The sequence below is a fragment of the Bison bison genome, unplaced genomic scaffold, assembly GCF_000754665.1.
Source record: "Bison bison bison isolate TAMUID 2011002044 unplaced genomic scaffold, Bison_UMD1.0 scf7180017864233, whole genome shotgun sequence".
In the NCBI taxonomy this organism is placed as follows: domain Eukaryota; kingdom Metazoa; phylum Chordata; class Mammalia; order Artiodactyla; family Bovidae; genus Bison; species Bison bison.
Window position 1 is genome coordinate 687,867 of NW_011494805.1, and position 21,653 is coordinate 709,519.

A 21,653-nucleotide genomic window follows, 5' to 3' on the forward strand; every position below is an offset into this window, starting at 1 on the left:
CAGGAACCTCCACAAGAGGAGCCCGCGCAGCGCCACCGGAGAGCGGCCCCCGCCGCCGTGAAGACCCAACACAAGCGAAAAGAGCAGCTCGGCTAAATCCCCACGGACGGAGGAGCCCGGCGGGTACAGTCACGAGGTCGCCAAGAGCCGGACACGACTGAGCCACTAAGCACGGCAGTAACAGCAGTGTGCTGAATGTGCACTGCTAAGTCCTCTTTTTAACTGTTTTCTTTCCTGGTGAAGTTGTGTGTCTTTTTAGCACCATTTTTGAGTTTCCCTTCCACCAAAAAAATTCAGAGCAAAAAATTAAGTGGGCAAAAACTGAGACTCAGAAATGGAAGAATACAGTCACCCATGTTCTGTTCTAGATGCTAGAATCACCATGTTCCTGGCCCTAAAGGATTCTGTCACCAGAGGCAGGTTTCAGAGGACGTTAGAGAACCGAGTTCTGCACTCGCTGGCAGACACACGCCACCTGCCCGGTCAGCACTCCAGCTCACGGCCGTCTCCTCTCTCTTCCTTGTATAGCTATACTGTGGTAACTGTTCCCTATAAGTTAAAAATGAGGACTAAAAGCTATCATTCAAAGGTCAAAGAGTCATCATTAAAAATGGAAGAAATGCAAAAAAGCTACATCCGTGAGATATATTTCTCTATTGTTTAGTCGCTAAGTCACGTCCAACTCTGTTGCCGCCCCACGGACTGTAGCCTGCCAGGCTCCTCTGTCCACGGGATTCTTCAGGCAAGAACACCAGCGTGGGTTGTCATGTCCTTCTCTAAGGGATCTTCCCCACCCAGGGAGTGAACCCTCATCTCCTGCACGGGCAGGCGGATTCTTTATCACTGAGTCACTGGGAAACCGATGTTTCTCTATAATATCTCAAATTAGTAAAACAAAGTTTTCAAAGTCAGTGTACATAAAGCTATCACAATCATTTGTGACTGCATAGAGCAATACAAATTATATAAAATTTATAAGCCTTAATAACTTGCATAGTCTTTGCAAAAAGAAATTTCACTTTTAGAAATTTATCCTAGGGAAATAATCAGATGACCATGCAAAGTTATATGCTAAAAGTAGTCCCAAAAGTATATTTATATAGCAAATTATCTTTTTTTTTTGGCCTGGCTTGTAGGATCTCCCAACCAGGGTTTGAACCTGGACCCTGGAAGTAAAAGCACAAGTCTAACCACTGGACCACCAGGGAATTCTTTTATATAGCAAATTATCTAAATGTCCTAATTAACAGGAGATTAATTAAACATGAACTGGTACAAACCAACAATGGGATAGTAAGAAGTTGTTTCAGTTCAGTTCAGTCCCTCAGTCGTGTCCGACTCTTTGCGACCCCATGAATCACAGCATGCCAGGCCTCCCTGTCCATCACCATCTCCCAGAGTTCACTCAAACTCACGTCCATTGAGTCGGTGATGCCATCCAGCCATCTCATCCTCTGTCGTCCCCTTTTCTTCCTGCCCCTAATCCCTCCCAGCATCAGAGTCTTTGACTATATAAAATACGATTTAATGGTACAGAAACAAGCAAAAGGAAAATTACAAGGAAAACTACAAAACCATTCCCATTGGTTGTGTTAAAAATGTATTGAAAAAGACTATTAACTAAATGTTAACAATGGTTACCTCTAGGTGGTGGGCTTACAAGTGATTATTTTCTTTGGCTAACGTGACTTTTCTAAATTGTATACATTACATTTTTATATTAAAAAAAAAGAAACAATGCTAAGGAAGCCAAAGATTCTAGGACTCTAGCAGGCAGCAGGCAGTTACCTCTTTTTCATCCCCGGCCAGGCCCTCCGTGAGGGGAGCATAGAGGATCAGGTACCCGGACGCTCCGGGCACGGGGTTCCATCTCGCCCTCAGACTGTTCTCAGTCACGTCGTACAGTTCAAGGTCGGAAGCTATAGGTAAAGAAACTGCAAGAGGAGATTTGTTAACGGTCAGCCGTTTATCAGTGTGTTTTCTTACTTCAAAGTCTCTATAGCTCAGGCTCTAAAAGTGATGGGTTTTTTAATCATATGATATCCCTTATATATAGACTCTAAGGTTCACAGAGTTGGAGAACAAACTTATGGTTACCAGTGGGGAAGGACAGGGGAAGGGCAGTCAGGGAGTGTGGGATGGACATGTACACACAGTTATATTTAAAAAGGATAACTGATGAGGACCTCCCGCACAGCACAGGGAAAGCCGCTCAGTGTTATCGGAGCCTGGACAGGAGGGCAGTCTACGCGAATGGATACATTGTATGCACCGCCAAGCCCCTTTGCTGTCCTCCTGAAACTATCACAACATTATCCTTGAATCTGTTCACATAGCCATATAAGCCCTTTGGGGAAAGGTAAAGACAATGAATGTTTAAAAGCAGAAGTGACATTTTTTAGTTTCTTATGTCTTATTAGAGTGATGGTCACATTTCTCTGGGAGCCAGTCAAGAGCAGGGAGACTCTGCTGACCACCATTTTACGCCCATTCCCAAGCACAGGGTCTGACCTGCAGCAGCCACCAACACTAGCTGTTGGGTCACTTCCTAAAGGACAGAATAGGTGGCTGGACAGATACACGAATAAATAAACACTCTTCAACACTCACTCAATCAGAGAGAGTGAGGAGACATGATTGTCGGGAACAACAGGGCTTGAGACAAACAGAAGAATCAAGAAATAAGACTGGCCATAGTGGAGAATTAGGGAGAAAGGGACTAAGGATAAACTGCAAGTTCCCAGCTTAGAAGATGACAGTAATAACTATGAAACATTGTTTACAACTAGACTGCAGGTCCTGCTAGATTTCCCAGCACAATGTCAAACCCGGGACTTTGCTCACAGGCGCAGTTCCCTGCCGCGCTCCCACCGGCATGCCTGCCGCACTTCACTGCACAAGTTGGTTTGCATGTTCTTGGTCTGCATTTTCTCCCTTGCTAGACTAAAATCTCCCCAAGGGCAGAAATTGCTGCAAAAGTATTTCTGCAAAGCAAGAGTATTACAATGCTCAGGGCAGCCTGGATGGGAGGGAAGTTTGAGAGGGTGATGGATACATGTGTGGGTTGAGAAGAGCCCCTGGAGAAGGAAATGACAACCCACTCCAGTTCTAGCTTGGGAAACCCCAAGGACAGAGGAGCCGGCGGGCTACAGTTCATGGGGTTGCAAAGAGTTGGGCACAACTTAGCGACTAAAACCACCACCAACCAGGATACATGTGTATGTGTGGTGAGTCCCTGTGCTATCCACCAGAAGCTATCACAACATTGTTAACTGGCTGAACTCCAATACAAAAATTTTAAAAAAGTAGGAGTGTTAAAATCTGTCTTACTAATTGTTTTCAGGAATAAATCCAATAATGTGCTGGACGTGGAACGTGGTTGTCACAGTGCCTGGTACCTTGTTACTGGAGTTGTTCACATTGCTATCGTTCTACCAGAGGCAGACCAGGTCTGCATCCTGACGGGCATGTACTAGGAACTCAGTGTTTGAAATAACTAAATGAGTGTGCGATCAAGTTTCTCAAGGTTATCTTTTCCCAGGATTCTCTGAATGTGTGTGCATGTGTGTATGTGTCTGTGATCATGGTCTTTCCCAGGTAAGAAACGACTGACTAGTATTCATAAATTTGAATTACAGTGATATTCCTAATGAAAACAGACGTAACATATTTCCCCAGTCTTCTGCTGGGCAGGAGAGCTGCAGAGCTTCTTCTCTACTCCTACTGATACACCGAAGCCCGGTGCTTGGTTTGTAATAGGCACCCACTAGATATTTGTCTATTACATGAATACATGTATTTTGCACCCTTCATCACTAAGGTTTCTCTCTCCTAAACGTACCGGAGTTCTATAATGTCCCTCCCAACATATGGCACCTGCAAACTGCGAGCACAGCCGGGCCGCCTGAACAATGCTATGCCAATCAGAAGAGGGCAGAATTCAGTACACACGTGTGGTTTCGGTTCCCCGGAGGCCTTCACTAGCCGTGTGAGCATATATGGCAAAGACTGCTATCTGATATTCCGTTAAAGACATCAAGTTTCTCAGCACCGTGGAAGATACGCGTCCATCCACCACCACCTGTTTAAAGAGGAGTTCGAGGAATGAGAAAATGGAATTTCTCAAATGCAAACTGAAAGTCAAAAAACAAAAATACTTCCAGCAAAAACTTTTCATTAAACATGTTCTTATCTGCACCATGTCCTTCTCCACATGGCAGTCAGTTGTCCTTGAATTCTCACATCATGGGACTCACCTTCCATGGAAAATGTCCAAGAGTCCCTCCCTGGGTCACACCTAATGAAAACCGTGTCATTCCTAACCTAACTGCTATCCTAATCACATCCACTTAGTAACAGGTGACATGTGATATTTCCCCTGGGGTCTTGGGAAGCGTATAAGAGGGTTATTAGTCATGAAAAAGATAGAGCTATTGGAAGCACTGTGGTTTGTTTTTTTTTCTTAGTCTGGATGACATAATCTCTAGAATCTAACACTTTAAAGGTCATAAATCCTGCCATAATGCAGAAGAAAACTGAAACACGCTGAGGCCAATCAGAGGTTAGAACAACAAAAGATGAGAACGTCAAAAAAAGAGACAGGGAGATTTCATCACATCTTGTCATATTTCCTGTGAATTTGTATATCACAGATTAGGAAATGGGAACCATTCAGTCATCTGGCAATAGATGGTCTCTCTTGTGATGGCAACTCGTGAGAAGGGCCCATCACAGACACTTCATGATGCTTCTCATTTGCACTGATTTCCACAAACATCCAGAAAATCCCAAACCTTGAAGGATTACGTGACCACATTATGTGGAACACACAGACTTCCTTAAGGCAGAAAGTTCAGACCACTCCCAAAGTAGAAAGAAAACATCAATAGCAAAGGGGGCTCTAGCCAGATAATGAACGACTGATTCTCTTTGCCTTAGAACTCTTTCATTTCTTAAAATACAAAAAAAACTAAGTCAGTGTAAGTTGTGTTAGAAATGGATACATGACCAGTTCTGCAGGTTCTTTGATGGAAATAAGAGGAGAAGATGTAAATACCATAAGCTTGAGACAGAAGAAAACCTGGACACATGGAAATGGATTCAGTCCAACAACTGTAAATGCTTGTGACAGAATAATCTGCTTATATATCCACTTCTGCCTTATCTTGACTACTGTACAAAACCTGAGAGCCTCAGAATACATGGCTTGAAAACGCTGTCTCCTTCTTACCTCCTCTGGTTTGCCACCCCTGGTAGGGTAATACACGATTCTGTATTTTTCCACTTTTCCGGGGGCATGAGTCCAGTTAACCATAAAGCTCCTGGCAGTGACTTCAGAAGTCATCAGTTCTGTAGGCGGCCCCACGGTGGCAAGGGCTGAGGCTAAATCAAAAAACACAGAAAATGAACCTTTTTCCCAAAGTTAAATTTTATGAACCTAAGAAACTCCACTAGTAAGAAATGATTGTTTATGCTGCTTCCAAGATTTTCATCTCTAGTAAATTAATTCAGTACTGGGGGCTCAGCTGGTAGAGAGTCTGCCTGCAAAGCCGGGAACCCGGGTTCAATCCCTGGGTTGGGAAGATCCCCTGCAGAAGGAAACGGCAACCCACTCCAGTATTTTTGCCTGAGAAATCCCATGGATGGCAGAGCCTGGCGGGCTACAGTCCATGGGGTCGCAAAGAGCTGGACACGACTGAGCGACTTCACTTTAGGCTTTGGGCTTTAATTCATTACAGGCATACCTCAGAGATACTGTGGGTTCAGTTCCAGGCCACTGTAAGAAAGCAAGTCACACAATTTTTTTATTTCCCAATACATAAAAAACTTAGGTTTACTCTTCGTATGCATACATGCTAAGTTGCTTCAGTTGTGTCCAACTCTTTGCAATCCGATGACCTGTAGCCCACCAGGCTCCTCTGTCCATGGGATTCTCCAGGCAAGAATACCAGAGTGGGTTGCCACGCCCTCCTCCAGGGGATCTTCCCTACCCAGGGATCGAACCCTCGACTCTGACCTCTCCTGCACTGGCAGACTGCTTCTCTACCACTAGTGTCCCCTGGGAAGCTAGCATTACGTCTAAAAAACAACACACTTAATTTAAAAATACCGCTTTTGGGAAAATGGCACCAACAGGCTTGCTCAACAGAAGGTTGCCACAAACTTCCAATATTTTGAAATTTTTTGGATGTATTTTTTAATACATACCTGCAAAGTGCAACAAGGAGAAGCACAATAAAACAAGGCCTGCCTGGACTACATTTCTTCATTGAAACATTTAAGCGCCTATTCGGCATCAATCACTATGCTAGGCTCTAAGTAACTTAAATAAGACATAGTCCTTGACTCTAAGGAACTTTCTTAAAGACACTGCTGTCGAATAGCAAAAAACAAGAACAACAACAAAAAAAACACAACATTGAATTGTGTATCTAAAGATACGCTTCTGATATCTTCAGAAGTCTTCCCTCATTTAGTTCTCAGTAAATGCTATTATTGTTCCCATTTTTCAGGTGAGAAAACCAAGTCAGAATGATGTTAAATAACTTGCCCAAGTCTCACAATTGGTAAGTATCAGAGCTGAGATTTATATGTAACCTTCTTGACACAAGAGCTTGTGTTTTTGAGCAGTAGAGGATTTATTCTCTCTACTGAAGACTTCAACTCAACAAATGGCCAACATTCTAAAGTAAAAAGAGAAGGAAAAGCAACTAACATATTCTGAATGTCCACTATCAGCTACACATTATGTAAGCACTTTGAGTGTTATATACATGTTATAACAGTGGGTCTGAAAAAGATTTGGGACCCGTAAAGTTCAAAGTCCTGGAAATTTAGGATTTCTTATCTGCTAGGGGCACTTATTTAAAGGGACTTTAGCAGTCATAATAATGGGGAGAAACATAGTTATTAAACAATAACTACGATCAAGTACTTTATTAAGCACGCCTTACAAGCAACCACATGTAGAGATTTTTTGTGGGAAAATTTAGGCTCTAAAACAGTCTCGGGCTTCCTTGGTTGCTCAGTGGTAAAGAATCCTTCTGCCAATGCAGGAGATGCAGGTTTGATCCCTGGGTCAGGAAGATCCGCTGGAGAAGGAAACAGCAACTCATCCCCGTATTCTCGTCTGGGGAATCCCATGGACAGAGGAGCCTCTGGGCTATAGCCCATGGGGTCGCAAAAGAGCTGGACATGACTGAGTGACTGAACAGCAACGACAAAAATGGTGTCGCTAAGTGCCTCAGAGAAATTTGCCCAGGGAACCACTACTTGGCTGCTCAGCCTAGTCTGAAGAGTCCCGGTCCAGGGCAAGAGGGATGATGAAAGAGAGACAGAAGCGCAGGCCGCCTGAGTCATCCCGCCCCGGACACAGCACAGGCGGGAGCAGGGCCAGACTCTCAGAGAAGGGTCTGGATGTCTCCTGCTCAGATTGCACCCCTGGGAGTCAGATGCAACCTGCAGCCCACGGATATCACAGGGAACAAGGGTCAAGACCTGTGATGGCCGAGCTCCCAGAAGACAGAGTGCAGGGCTCCTTCCTACAACCCCCGCCGAGTGCAGCTCACATTTCTGGGAACTGTAAGTCAAGCCTAAGTTCCTGAGAAGGAGATGGTGGATGGGCAAGGGGCCGTGGGACCCACAGAATGGTGCAGTGGTGTTTCCCGAGGTGCCTTTTGCCTCCTGTATCTCAAACACAGAGCTAAGGAATCCAGCCACCTAGAAACACAGACAAATACAGACAAAAACAATCCAACGAAGCCTGCTCTCTCTAGGCAAAGGACCAGGAAAGGAGCAGCCCGCCAAGACAAAAAGCTTTTAGGCAACAACAGCTCTAGTCTAGAAAAACACCATAGGAAAAAAACCCACTGTGGCCCCATCCCACCCGTGCCAACCCAGGTCAAGTGGAAGCAAGACCCCACCCTTTCTGACTGTAACTGGGGCCTACGTTTACTCTGATCCCATCACACAGCCGGGGTGATGGGGGAAAGATCAAAGAGGGAGGAGATAACTGTCCCTTACAGACAGTGACAAACCCCCCATCTCACCCTGCATGTGCTATCCACAGAGACCACTAGAAGAGCTGGACTTCCAACCTCGTGCGCTAGCATCCAGGCACCCTCCCCTTTCGCTCCAGGCTGGTGTCAGAAGAGACCTAACAAAGTTATCGGATACATGCATACCAAAACATAAATAGATCTGCACATGCTAGCAATAAAAATGTGAACACCACCAACATTAAAAATACAACTAAACTTTCTCAAAATAAAATGCTAAAAGTCAGCGGAACAATCTGTACAGAAATTATATCCTGAAAACTACAAAATGCTGATGGAACTCAAAGGATATCTAAACAAGTGAAAGGATTTGACATGTTTGTGGACTAAACGAATCAACAGATTAAAGAGGTCAGTTCTTCCCAAGTTGGTATTTGATAATTGAGAATTGATTTAATGCACTTTCCATCAAAGTCCCAATAAGATATTTTGTAGAATAAAAATTATTCTAATATTTATATTAGATTATAGTATAAATTATATAGTATATTATATAAATATTACTCTAATATTTATATGGAATATAAGGAAGCATAGTAGCAAAAACAATTTTGTAAAAGGATAATCAAATGATAGAACTCAGTCTATTCAATCTCAAGACTTATTATGTAGCCACAGTAAATCAAGACTGTATGATCCTGGAAAAGGGTTAGACACATAAATGGAACCATAAAGAACCCAGATTTAGACACATGCGAATCTGCCCAACCGCTACCTGACAAAGCCACAAGGGAATTAATTCAGCGGCAGAAATGCAGCCTTTTTAGCAAGTAGTGTTAGGACCTTAAACTAAACTCCAAATCCTTTACAAAGAATTAACTTTAGATGTGAAATATAAAACTTTCTGAAAAAATAATAAAAAGGAAACTGTTTGGGATTTAAGGTCAGGTAAAGAGTTCTTAGACTTGACACCAAAAGCACTAATCCTAAAATGAAAAACTGATAAACTGGACCTCATCAAAATTAAAAGCTTTTGTTCAGCAAATGACCTTGTTAAAAAGATGAAAAGGTAAGCAACAAATTGGCAGAAAATATTAACAAACCACCTGTCTAAGAATGGACTATCGGCTTCCCTAGTGCCTCAGACAGTAAAGAATCTGCCTGCTAGGCAGGAGACCTGGGTTCGATCCATGAGTCAGGAACATCTCCTGGAGAAGGGAATGGCTGCCCCCTCCAGCATTCCTGCCTGGAGAACCCCAGGGACAGGGAGCCTGGAGGGCTACAGGCCACAGGGTCGCAAAGAGTCGGACATGAATGAGCGACTAACACACTTATTGTTATCAAACCACATATCTGCACATATCTAACAACAGATCATTATCTAGAAAATAAAGAATTCTCAAATCTCAAAAGTTAAAAGCTAACACAAAAAAACACACCCCCAAAATGAGTCCAATTAGAAAGTGGGCAAAAGATATGAACAGACATTTCAGGATATACAGAGGCAAAATAGCACACGAAATATGTGTTAACACACGCACACAGGATCCAGAACAATACTGATGAGCCTATCTGCGGGGATGGAATGGAGACACAGAGGTAGGGAACGGATCTGTGGACACAGTGGGCAAGGGAGAGGCTGGGACGACTGGAGAGAGCAGTGGCCCCAGCACACACCCGGGGGGAGACCAGGGCAGGTGAGGAGCTGCTGCTGCACCAGGAGCCTCAGCACACACCTGGGGTGAGACCAGGGCAGGTGAGGAGCTCCTGCACCGGGAGCCTATCTGGGCCCCGGGAGGCCTGGAGGGTGGGGAGGCGAGGGAGGTCAGGGTGGAGGTGAGAGCACAGTCGAGGCTGACTTGCGCTGCTGTGTGGTAGAAACCAGCACAAAGTGGTAAAGAAATTTTAAAAATATTTGAATCTTAAAAATAGGGGAAAAAAGCATAGGAAAGATGTTCAACTTCATTAGCCATCGGGAAATGAACATTAAAACCACAACGAGATTGCACTCCATGCCGATCAGAATGGCCAAAATAAAAAACCGTAACAGCAACGTTAGTGACGAGCATAGAAACAGGGTCACTTACGCAGTGCTCGCGGGAACGCTGAACGCGGCAGCCACGGTGGAGGACAGTCTGGCAGGATCTTAGGCTAAACTACACTTAACACATAATGTGATGAAGCAGTCACACTCCTGAGCATCATCCCAGAAAAATGAAAACTTATGTTCATACAAGAACCTACACGTGAATGTTCATAGCTGCTTTTTTTTTTCTGTAACAGCCAAAAAGGGAAAGAATTCAGATGTCTTTCGATGTGTGAATGGTTAAGCAAACTGTGGTGCAGCCATAACATGAAACGTGATGCAGCAATAAAACAAGAACTATGGACATGCAGCAACTTAGATGAGCCTCCAGGAAATCATCCTGAGTGAAAAACACCAATTCCAAAAGTTTACATACTATGTAATTCCATTTATTTAACATTTCCAAAATGACAAGCATTTAGAAAGGGAGAACAGACCCATGCTGGCCAGCGGTTAGGAAGAGGCTGGGGCAGGGAGGGAATACAGCTGGAGAAGGACAGTAGAAATGATCCTGCCACGGGAACATTCTGTATCTTGACTCGACCAATGTGAATTTCCTGCCTGTGACATCATACTGCGGCTTTGCAATATGTCACCATTGAGAGAACCAGTAAGATATCACACACTCTTTATACATTTCTTACAACTTCATGTGGATGTTTAATTATCTCAAAGTCCAACATCTAATTAAAAACAAAGAAGCGTGATGGCCTACACGCGGCAGCATGGAAACAGCCATCCAGTGGTTTAAAGCACCCGCCCCCCCCTCACCTCACCCCCACCCCCTAACCCCGCCGCCCCCGCCCCGTGCGTCCCCTGTCTACTCTGACGATCCGGAGCGTGGAAGCACCCAGCGCTGCCGGGAAAGCCAGGATGAAGAGCCCACAGGCCATTCTCCGCCCCAGGGAGGCCCCGGCGGGCAGAGGCTCGCGTACCTTTGATCTCGCGGTCCTGCTCCTCCACCCTGAAGCACACGGTCCTCGTGAGGCTCTCCACAACCGTGTGCATCAGGTCAAACTCGGCCACGTTGTACACGTGCGTGCTGTCCGGCTCGGAGGCGATCTCCTGCAGCTCCTTCTCGTCCGCGTTTTTCACCCCTGCGTTGGGGACGACAGGGAGGGTCGGAGGGTCACCGGGAGCCTCCTAGTGACGGTACTCTACGCTGCGACCCGCCAGTCCGCACCCCGACCAACGCGCCCTTTCTCGCAAGAGGCACGTCTCCCGGCAGATTGTTTCTTCGAAGTCCCTTTCAAATGATTAAATGATTAAATCTTTTTTTCTTTGTTTGGACACGGACACACCGCTCTACTTATTTAGTCAGTCAGTTATTTTTGGCTGCACTGGGTCTCCGTTGCTGCACGCCTTTCTCTGGCCGTGGAGAGCAGAGCCCACGCTCGAGCTGGTACACGGGCTTCTCTGGTTGTGGACAGAGGAGCCCACTCCCGATCTGGTACACGGGCTTCTCCTGGTAGGGCTCCACTTGGTGCCCAGGCCCTAGGCACATGGGCTCCAGTATTTGCAGCACAGGGCTCAGTGCTCTGGGGCATGCAGAATCTTCCCCGACTGGGGATCAAACCCGTGTCCCCTGCACAGGCAGGTGGATTCTTATCGACTGCACCCCCAAGGAAGTCCCCAGATTACTAAATCTTAACTTTCTTCAGCCCATCTTGGGCTTCCACGGTGGCTCAGACAGTAAAGAATCTGCCTGCAATGCAGGAGACCCGAGTTTTGGAGGATGTATTGATGAAACTGACTTCTGTCTTTCATAAATGTTGCAGAAGCAATAGGAATTAAACCAGTCCTCTACACTATCAGAACCTCAGGCTTAAATTTCTATAAACATTAGTTTACTTAAACCGAGACAGAAAATCCTTGTCCTTCAGGGAATTTTCGGTCTGTCACAGCTGTGGATGCTAACCTTAAAGTGTGCTCCCCATGCCCCAGGCGTGGCGGTGTTTTCCTCATAGTGACACATTTAATCCTCACAGTCAGTCCTGTGAGTTGGGCATCACTGTTTCTCCCATCTTACAGATAAGTGAGCTGATGAGAGGTTAATTCACTTGCTCGAGGAAACACAGCCAGTAAATACAGCAAGGCTTCCACTCAGGCAATCTGGATCCAAAGTCATATGCCCTTAATGACCCTATCAAGCTGCACCTCAGAAGACGACATATATCACGGTTGAATCTAGAAAAAGGGGGAGACTTCCCCAGCAGTCCTCCAGCTTTGCAGTGCCAGGGATGTGAGTTTGATCCCTGGACGGGGAAATAAGAGCCCATATTCCACGGGGTTTGCCCAAAATTTAAAATAAGTAAATAAAACAGTCAACTGATAAAAAATAAATTTTAAAAAATTCTTTAAAAAAATGAAAAAGACACAAGGTTGGGTTTCATGAGTGTAAATGTAGATTTCTCTTCTCCAGGAGAAGGAACATTTCTTTAAAAATCCTTGTCACTGCAATTATCTACGGATGTTAAAAAGAGGTAAGAGGGAAGCAAGGAAGAGAGATTACCTGAGGCAACGGTAATTACTTCTTAGATGCCTGGCCATGTGCCATTTAATTTATCTGACAGCTTCAACAGACTGAGTAACAAAGAGTCAATTGTTTCTGAACGATTTGCTTTAGGAGGTTATAAGAAAATGAACACTACTGATTTCCAGGTAATTCCCAGAGAAAAAGAGAGAAAAATTCCAAATCACGACTGGATGAGTTCACTTTAACTCATCCATTCGTTATTAACGAGACCACAGAATGGAGAGTAAACACATAAATTAATCCCCTGTTAGTGTAAGTCTTCTGTAGGGATTGTTGTTGAACAAAAGTACAGCAAAATTAAAAATAAAAATTAAATCAAATCTCCCTGATGTTCCTTGACTGAAAGACTTCTACAATAGCTTCTAAAATGCACTGTTGGATCTGTGTCTACAATAACAAAATAACACCATGCATGCTGAAGCAATGAGCTTAATGTCAATAATAGTTTTCATAGCATTCAGTTAAAACCAAGTCTGGATTCATTTAAGAATATTCTAGAGACAATAAGCCCCAAATGCCTCTCTCTCTCACCTCTCCAAACAAAACAGCTTCACTGTTGTAAAGAGCATGGAAAAGTGAGGAAACGGCCATTATGACTTGGAAGGAATTTGTTTTGGAAGGATTTATCTTGTTCATCTGTATGCTCCATCACCCACCACAACGCCTGCCATCCAGCAAATAAGCAAATACTTCTCCAATGAAACATGCTATGAACCACACTTTGAGTGACAAATCTAGAAATGAGTCAGAGGAATTGTTTCTTTTTTTTTCTTTTCAGTCTCTACTAAATAGAAGGCCTTCCTATCACCAAAGACAATGTAAACAATTTAATCAGGAGCAAAGTTGCATCAGCTAAATATTACGCATTATCCTACATGTGCCATGTGTATTCTTCCCACATACCTACACCTACGAAGGGTTATTTTCAAAGAAATAATCCTGCACGTCTACGACTCTGTGCTTTCTTAGCTACAAGACCTCAATTCTTTGATTGCTTTCTCTCTACACTATCAGAGAAGAGAGAGCTATTAAGTGATTCGAAAGAGAAAAGTCTTGACTAATTAAAGGCTAACAATTATGGACCTAACCTTTTCACTTTATGCTTTTCACAACACTTCATGTGTGGTGTCTCAGCCTAGAGATTCTCACACAGTAAGATCCTTCAGTTCCGCCACTTCCATTTTTAATGTGAGGAGTCAGACTCAGATCACATGACTGGTTATGAGTAGACCCAACGGGGTGGAGAGGGAAGGGATAAATCGGGAGAGTCGTCTATACACATATACAATAGATCACTAACAAGGACCTACTGTATACAGGGAACTCTACTCAACACTGCAGTAAGCTACATGGGGAAAGAATCTAAAAGACAGTGGATAGATCACGTGTGTAACTGAGTCACTTTACGCAAGAAACTAACACAAGCTTGTAGATCAACTAAACGTAATACATTTGTTTAAAAAAAGGCTGGAAAGCGCTCAGGTCTCTTGGCTTTCAGTGAACTGCATTATATACAGCTTTAATGGTTGGGTGTCCATGTCCATTGTTGAAACAAGACCACAATTAACACGTACCTATGGCAAACAGCTCTACACCGGATTCACGAAGGTTTCTGGATGGTGGAATGATATCATCTTGGGACTTTCCGTCTGTGATTAAAATGCCAATTTTGGACACTCCAGTCCTTGCTCCCGCTTCCGGTTTAAAACTGTTTTCAAAAATGTAATTCAAAGCAAGACCTGGGAGAAAACAAGGAAAAATAAAGACAAGCCAACCATTTCAAATAAAAAGGCTTTCAATTCTCCAAAACGTAATCACAAGATGAGAAAGAAGAGCTTTTATTAGATGTGAACTTTTATCTTCATTTTTACAATGAACTATTTTTTAACAAATCTGATGAAACACTAAAATCCACCAAAACAGGTAATAAAAATTATGAATACTGCATCATTTCAGAAACTAGTATTTATAAAGAACAATGGATTCCTAGACAATGAATGCTGACAGGTTTGCACACAAGAAATCTACACCTTGGTTAAGACTTCCAATGCTGGGGGTGTGAGTTTGATCCCTGGTTGGGGAACTAAGACCCTACATGCCACATGGCACAGCCAAAAAAACAAATCAATAAAAAGTAAAAAAAAAAGAAAAGAAAATCTAAACCTCTCTAATTTACAATGAACCAAGAATACCCTCACAGGAGCAACTGTCCCAAATATTATGGCTACACTTTTCATTTTGTTCATGGTAATCTAAAGGAACCACAGATTCTCTGCTTTATGGGGGTAGAGGGGGAGATCTAAAGTGGTAATTGAACTCCTGACTTTTGAGTATGACATTCTTCACTCCTCAAAAATAAGAAATGCTGAATAATGTTATGCAATTCATGCTTAATACAGTTTTGTTGTATTAACAAAAAACTTGTTAGACTACGCCTCAAACTGGCAAAGTATTGATCAGGATTTCAGTGGTTTATTTAAAATTCAATGACAGCATCTCTATTGTTTAAACTGAGCATCCACATTGTGGGTCTATAGCAGGAAACAGCATGTAAGGGTTAAAACCTGTGATAACGCCTTGGGTTGAACATGAAAGTCGCTCAGTTGTGTCTGACTCTTTGTGACCCCATGGACTGTACAGTCCACAAATTCTCCAGGCCAGAATACTGGAGTGAGTAGCCTTTCCCTCCTCCAGGGGATCTTCCCAACCCAGGTATCGAACCCAGGTCTCCTGCAGTGCAGGCAGATTCTTTACCAGCTGAGACACGAGGCAAGCCCTTGGGGTTGGGCCATGGATGATTGCAATATAAATGCTCTTACATTACAGTAGCTCCTTGGTATCCACAGAAGGGTTGGTTCTAAGACCCCCCACAACACCCAAACCCACAGATGCCCAGGTCCCTTACGGAAAATGACGTAGTATCTGCATGTAACCTACATGCATACTCTGCACCATCTCTAGATTATTTATAATAACAAATACAATACAAATTCTATGTAAATAGTTGCTGCTGCTGCTGCTGCTAAATCGCTTCAGTCGTGTCCGACTCTGCCCGACCCCATAGACGGCAGCCCACCAGGCTCCCCCATCCCTGGGATTCTCCAGGCAAGAACACTAGTTACTAGCATGTGATAAATTCAAGCTTTGCTTTTAGGAACTTTCTGGAATTTTTTCCCCACACATTTCTGATCCCTGGTTGGTCAAAGCTGCAGATGCTAAAGACTGACTAGACTCATTTATCAAAAAAGCTGGTGAGCCAAAGCTCCATAAATATTTTCATGATAACCATTGACTGCAGAGTAAGGACAAAGAAATTATTTTCCTTTAAAATCTAGGTAGGATTTTGTTTTTATTAAATTGACAGGGTGACTGGAGGAGAAAACGGGTACAAAAAGAAAGGAAAATGAATTGAAAAGGGTTAAGACGGCTACTAAGGCTGTCAGCGTCAAGGACTGCTGGGTACTCTTCCAGCTCAACCAAGCCCTTCCTGGGACGTTACATTTGTAGAGCGAAAGGGATGAGGTTTCTGCATGCGACTTCTAATGTGAGTTAGAGACAAGAGCCATTTAAAACTTTAAAGGCTAGCTTGCTTTAAAAATACTATGCTAAGACATACACAGTGACAAAATGAAGTAATACAACTCTGCTTTGGCAAGACATGCCGCCAAAAACGTGGACTAAACAAAAGCATACCTGTGAGAGTATTTCCCCCCTTGTACGGTAGATTGCGGACAGCGTCGATCACCTCATCTTTGCTGTTAAAGGCATTCAAGTGCCATTCGATCCTGGGGTCACCACTGTACTGAGCCAGGCCTGGAAAAGAAGGACGAGAAAGCCCACCCAGAAATGAAGGGTTACTCGAAGGCCCAGTGGACCATTCGAGAGACTAGAATGATGAAGGCCCAGTGTTTTTTGAGGCGGGGTGGGGTGGCTAAGTTTTGCAACATTTTTTTCTCTGCCTCCCTGAGAAATTTCAAAGTGAGTTCCTGACATCAATTTAAAGAATTTTCAACATACCTGGAGGCTGATGGAATGTATACATTTTCCAGACATCTAGAAGTAGGCACCCAATCAGGAACTTAGCATTTTTTAAAAGTCTGATCATGTTTGTAGATAAAAGGTCTAGATGTATTTAATTTTTTTAATTGAGGTAATATTGATACCAGCTTATACAACCTCATACAAGCTTCATGTGTGACATTATATTTTGACTTCTGTATACACTATAGTGTTTGTATTTTGTTTTTATTCCCAAAGAAAAGAGTTTCCTTACGGGCTATTTAGAAGTGAAACTAGGAGACTTTATCTAATAAAGTGGATATATTTCTCAAAGATTTACAACTTTTTTGTTGTTTTTTATCACAGCAAGAATTTGGCAAAAGTATCTCACACAATAAAACTTTTTCCAAATGTTGATTAAACATTTCACTTGATTCAATTGCTTTTTAAATAAAAAGAAAACTTTTACCTGATAAATTCTTAAACCAATAGTAACTTTTAAATTATTATTTAAAATTATTATTAATAATAAAATAATTATTATTGTTAGAGAAGATTTTGGCTTTCCAGAAAAATTGAAATATGTTCAATAATTAATTGAGTGACATTGTCACATTATTTAGTAGAAATAAATATTTATTGATGCAAACTTGCCCTTTTGGGAACATTTCTATAGTTAAACCTAAAATTCTGAAAAACATTTGGTAGAGAATCTGAAATTTCTTAAGAAGCTTCCTGGTGGTTTCACACTAGGAGCCGATGCTGTTAATTTAAAAAAAAGATGCACCAATTCGTGTCTTCTCGGAGCCCACGTCAAATGCTGTAACCAGGTTTTCCAAAAAAGATCGAACCAGTCTGAAGTTGAATCTTCCAATACTCCATGAGCCATCGACCAGGATTACAATATCAGCAATAGCCGGTGTTTGACAGAAAAATTTCACTTCTGCAAAGTATAGACCAAAAAAGCACCCATGTTACTGTTGCAACTTTTAAAAGAATGAGTCTATTTTAATGTCTTTCAGGTAACTTGGTGCTAAGAATACAATAAAGTTCCTATTAAAGCAACCATATTTTTATTACCCTTCTTTTAAATGCATTTTCACCAGGGGAGAAAAAAAAATGGTAATACCTGGCAACCGAGCCAATGTTCTGGAAATAGTTAGCAGACACTGGCGGGTTCACAGCACACTGGCAACTCGAGCCTTCTACATATTTGAAAAAGCAGTGTCTGTGCAAGAGCATCCAGCTTTGGGTTTTAGTGTGCAGATTCTTTCCAGGAAAGATCTCAGCAACACCCACGCAGGAGGGTCAGCAGGGATGGGAAGGCGGCCAGGAAGCAGAGCGCGGCTCTCCTGCTCTGATAAGTCTGAGCGAGAGGAAGCGATAAGAGAAAAAAACACGGGCTTCCTGGATTCAAGGAAAAGTCAGGGCCATTTAATCTCAAAAAGACGCAGGCTTGTGCTAAAATAGGAAGGGTTTGTAGAAGAAGAAAGTTGGAAGAGCTCGAGAACTTCCCCCAATTCAAATCCTTTTACATATTGTGTCCATGTGACTATTAGATTTTATCCCTGGAACTCATTTCAGTACTTCATTTACTTAAATCAAGCTTCAGAATACAGACTGAGAAAAGGATGCCCAGTGGCTGGACTGGTAGCACCCTGAGCTTTGCCCTCAGGGTGAGTCTATGCCCACAGAGATTGCGGGCAAGATGCAAAGGGCTAACAGAAGTCTGCAACAAAGATGGCGGCTGTCTGATATAAGGTAAGTCTGCACTGGATGAGGTGAAAACCACCTCTTACAAAGTGAAAATACTAGAATACCTTAATGTGTTTAAGAATCCTTAAAAACGTCACAATGCTGTCAGTATCTTTAGAAGCTTTGCTTACTATAGTTTGTGTTTCCCAAAGAATGGCTTCAGTTCAGTTCAGTTCAGTCACTCAGTCGTGTCCAACTCTTGTGACCCCATGGACTGCAGCACGCCAGGCCTCCCTGTCCATCACCAACTCCCGGAGTTTACCCAAACTCATATCCATCGAGTTGGTGATGCCATCCAGCCATCTCATCCTCTGTCGTCCCCTTCTCCTCCTGCCCCCAATCCCTCCCAGCATTAGGGTCTTTTCCAATGAGTCAGCTCTTTGCATCGGGTGGCCAAAGTACTGGAGTTTCAGCTTCAGCATCAGTCCTTCCAATGAACACCCAGGACTGATCTCCTCTAGAATGGACTGATTGGATCTCCTTGCAGTCCAAGGGACTCTCAAGAGTCTTCTCCAACACTACAGTTCAAAAGCATCAATTCTTCAGCACTCAGCCTTCTTCACAGTCCAACTCTCACATCCATACATGACCACAGGAAAAACCATAGCCTTGGCTAGACAGACTTTTGTTGGCTCTTATATAAGTAACGTCTCTTATTTTTGCTGATTTTTCGCATTAGGACTGCAGATCATGAATATTTTGTGTGAGTGTATATGTGTGTGTATGTCCATGTCAACATTTTGAAACATTAAAATGACAATAAGACAAAAATTATAATATATGTAATGAAAAACAAAATAAAGAAGTCTTCATAAATAAATCGGATATGTTTTTTCCTGGAGGGCAAACAGTTGACCTATTATGGTTAGGGTGAGCAGTTTCATATATAGCTCTGTATCCACAGGCCACATTTAGTAAAAGGAGCTTGTGGTTTGTTTGTTTGTTTTTTTTCCATTTTCGTGGAATACCTAGATCCTTTTACCAAATGGGGAAAACATGTGTTTGCCAAGGAATACTCAGGTGCTGACTATGTAGCCAAACAATACAGCTCAACCCAAGGTGTATATATTACAGTTTGGGCACCAAATCTCTCTTCTTTAATAGCCAAATGCAGAATCACTACTGACCTAGGAGTCAGTCCTCTGTACCACACTGAAATATCCTAAAACCGAACAATGTAAGAAGTCATGAGATAGAAATTAGTTTGTGTTTTGCAAATAATCAGGGAAAATTAAAGTCTTAAGAAGGTTTAAGAATCTATGCTCCTCACTTTTTATGGGGAAACTTTCCTGAAATGAAACGTAGTTTTCTTTTTATTCCAAAACTATTGGAGATATTATTTTCCTTTTTAACTAAAAAAAATTTTAATTGTTTGGGTACACTGTAGATAGGGTCTTAGAGAACAGTTTCTCTGCTTATTTGGAAGAGGAATATTAATACTGGTATTTTCCATTTTAAAATTGTTTGCAATAAAAATGCTCTGTTAATTTAGCTCATTAAAGTTATTTTCACTTGGAGATAAAAATTCTAGATATCTCCAAAATAAGATATAAAATTAATTGAATAGAAATTAGAAGATTGACATATCTAGTGATATTAAAATTTGTAAGCTGTTCATCAAAGAAACACCTTAAATAATATAAAAAGATTAGCTACAAGTGGGAAAAGATATGTGCAATATAAAAAACTGAAAAAGAATCCACGTGAAGAATACATTAAAAAATGAATAAATATGTAAGAGAATGGAGAGATATACATAAGATTAATAAGTGATAAAAGAGAATGTTTAACTACACTGGTGATCACAGTAATAAAAAAAATCAAGATCACAATGAGGTACAATTTGTGTTCACTCAGATGCAAAAATGATAAATTTAATACTATTTATAATTACTCCACAGGTAATGAAATATTTAGGTATATACTTACAACATGTGCAAGACCTGTGTGGTAAAAATTACGCTATTGATAGAAGAAGCCAAAGAAGATGCAAATCAATGGAGAGGTCTACCATATTCACGGACAGGAAGGCTGAACATGGTAGAGGGGCCAGCTACCCCAAACTGATCGATAGGTTTAATGCCATTCCTATCAAAATTCCAGAAAACTTTTTTTAAGACATAGACAAGCTTATTCTAAAATTTACATAAGAAGGCATAGACCCTAGAATAGTTAAGACAATCTTGATGAAGAATTATGTGGAAAGAATCATTTTACCAGACATCAAGACTGCTTGCTATATTTAACTAGTGGGTATTTCAGAGAGATAGACACATACATAAGCGAAAAAGAGAAAAGCCAGAAACAGACCCATACAATATGCGGAACAATATGATTTTCAATCTAAATGTGATTTAAAAATCATATAGTGATTTTATACCAACGTTCAAAAGTACTTCAACAGATGGTGTTGGAACAATTAATATGCATGCAAAAGAAAGAAAAAGAAAACTTGACCTAAACTGTATACTTTATACCAAAATTAATTCAAAGCAGATCATCAATTTAGAGGTAAAAAAGTGAAATCATAAAGCTTTTAGTAAAAAATTAGGACAAAGTCATGGAATGTATGGCTCCAAGAGGAGTTCTTAGCATTAATACCAAAAATACAAACACATAAAAAGAAAATTTGATCAACTGGACTCCATCAATATAAAATACTTTTGTTTGTGTGAAAGCTCATGTGAAGATGAACAGACAAGCTACAGGCTAGGAGAAATATTTGTAAACCACACATTCAACAAAGGATTAGTATCTAGACTATATAAAGAAACCTCAAAACTCACTAGCAAATAAAACCAAACAATCCAATTAGCAAACGGGTAAAATCTGAACGAATATTTCATCAAAGATATGCCATCTGTATACCTTGTTCAGACGGCAAATAGCACATGGAAATGTGTTCAGCATCAGTAACTATCAGGTAAATATGGATTAAAATCACATGAAATTTCGCTATACACACCTATCCAAACGGCCAAAATAAAACACGGTGATAACAACGAATGCTGCAAGTGGGTGGAGAAATGGCGCCACTCACACATTGCTCACGGGACTGTGAAATGGTATAACCACGCAGAAAACAGTTTGGCAGTTTCTTTTAAAAGTATACCTAGAAACTCCCTGGTGGTCCAGTGGTTAAGAGGATGCCTGCCATTACAGGAGACACCGGTTCGATTCCTGGTCTGGGAAGATTCCACACGCTGCTGCTACTGCTACTGCTAAGTCGCTTCAGTCGTGTCTGACTCTGTGCGACCCCATAGACGGCAGCCCACCAGGC

The 21,653-nt window shown here is 42.0% G+C and overlaps 1 protein-coding gene across 4 annotated transcripts in view; it reads right to left on the reverse strand.

Moving 5' to 3' along the window:
* The window catches only part of COL14A1 (collagen, type XIV, alpha 1), a 270,892-nt gene that overhangs the window by 158,870 nt on the left and 90,369 nt on the right, over window positions 1-21,653 (reverse strand). For all 4 annotated transcript variants that reach the window (XR_825786.1, XR_825785.1, XM_010846187.1 and 1 more), the window contains exons 6-12: window positions 17,406-17,561; window positions 16,313-16,432; window positions 14,194-14,358; window positions 11,019-11,180; window positions 5,231-5,382; window positions 3,952-4,081; window positions 1,789-1,934 (exon numbers count right to left, since the gene is read on the reverse strand). Coding sequence is in view for 2 of the 4 variants with exons in the window: in XM_010846187.1 (XP_010844489.1) it covers window positions 1,789-1,934; window positions 3,952-4,081; window positions 5,231-5,382; window positions 11,019-11,180; window positions 14,194-14,358; window positions 16,313-16,432; window positions 17,406-17,561 (1,031 nt within the window). In the remaining 2 variants the exon portion in view is untranslated. The remainder of the gene's footprint in view (window positions 1-1,788; window positions 1,935-3,951; window positions 4,082-5,230; window positions 5,383-11,018; window positions 11,181-14,193; window positions 14,359-16,312; window positions 16,433-17,405; window positions 17,562-21,653) is intronic.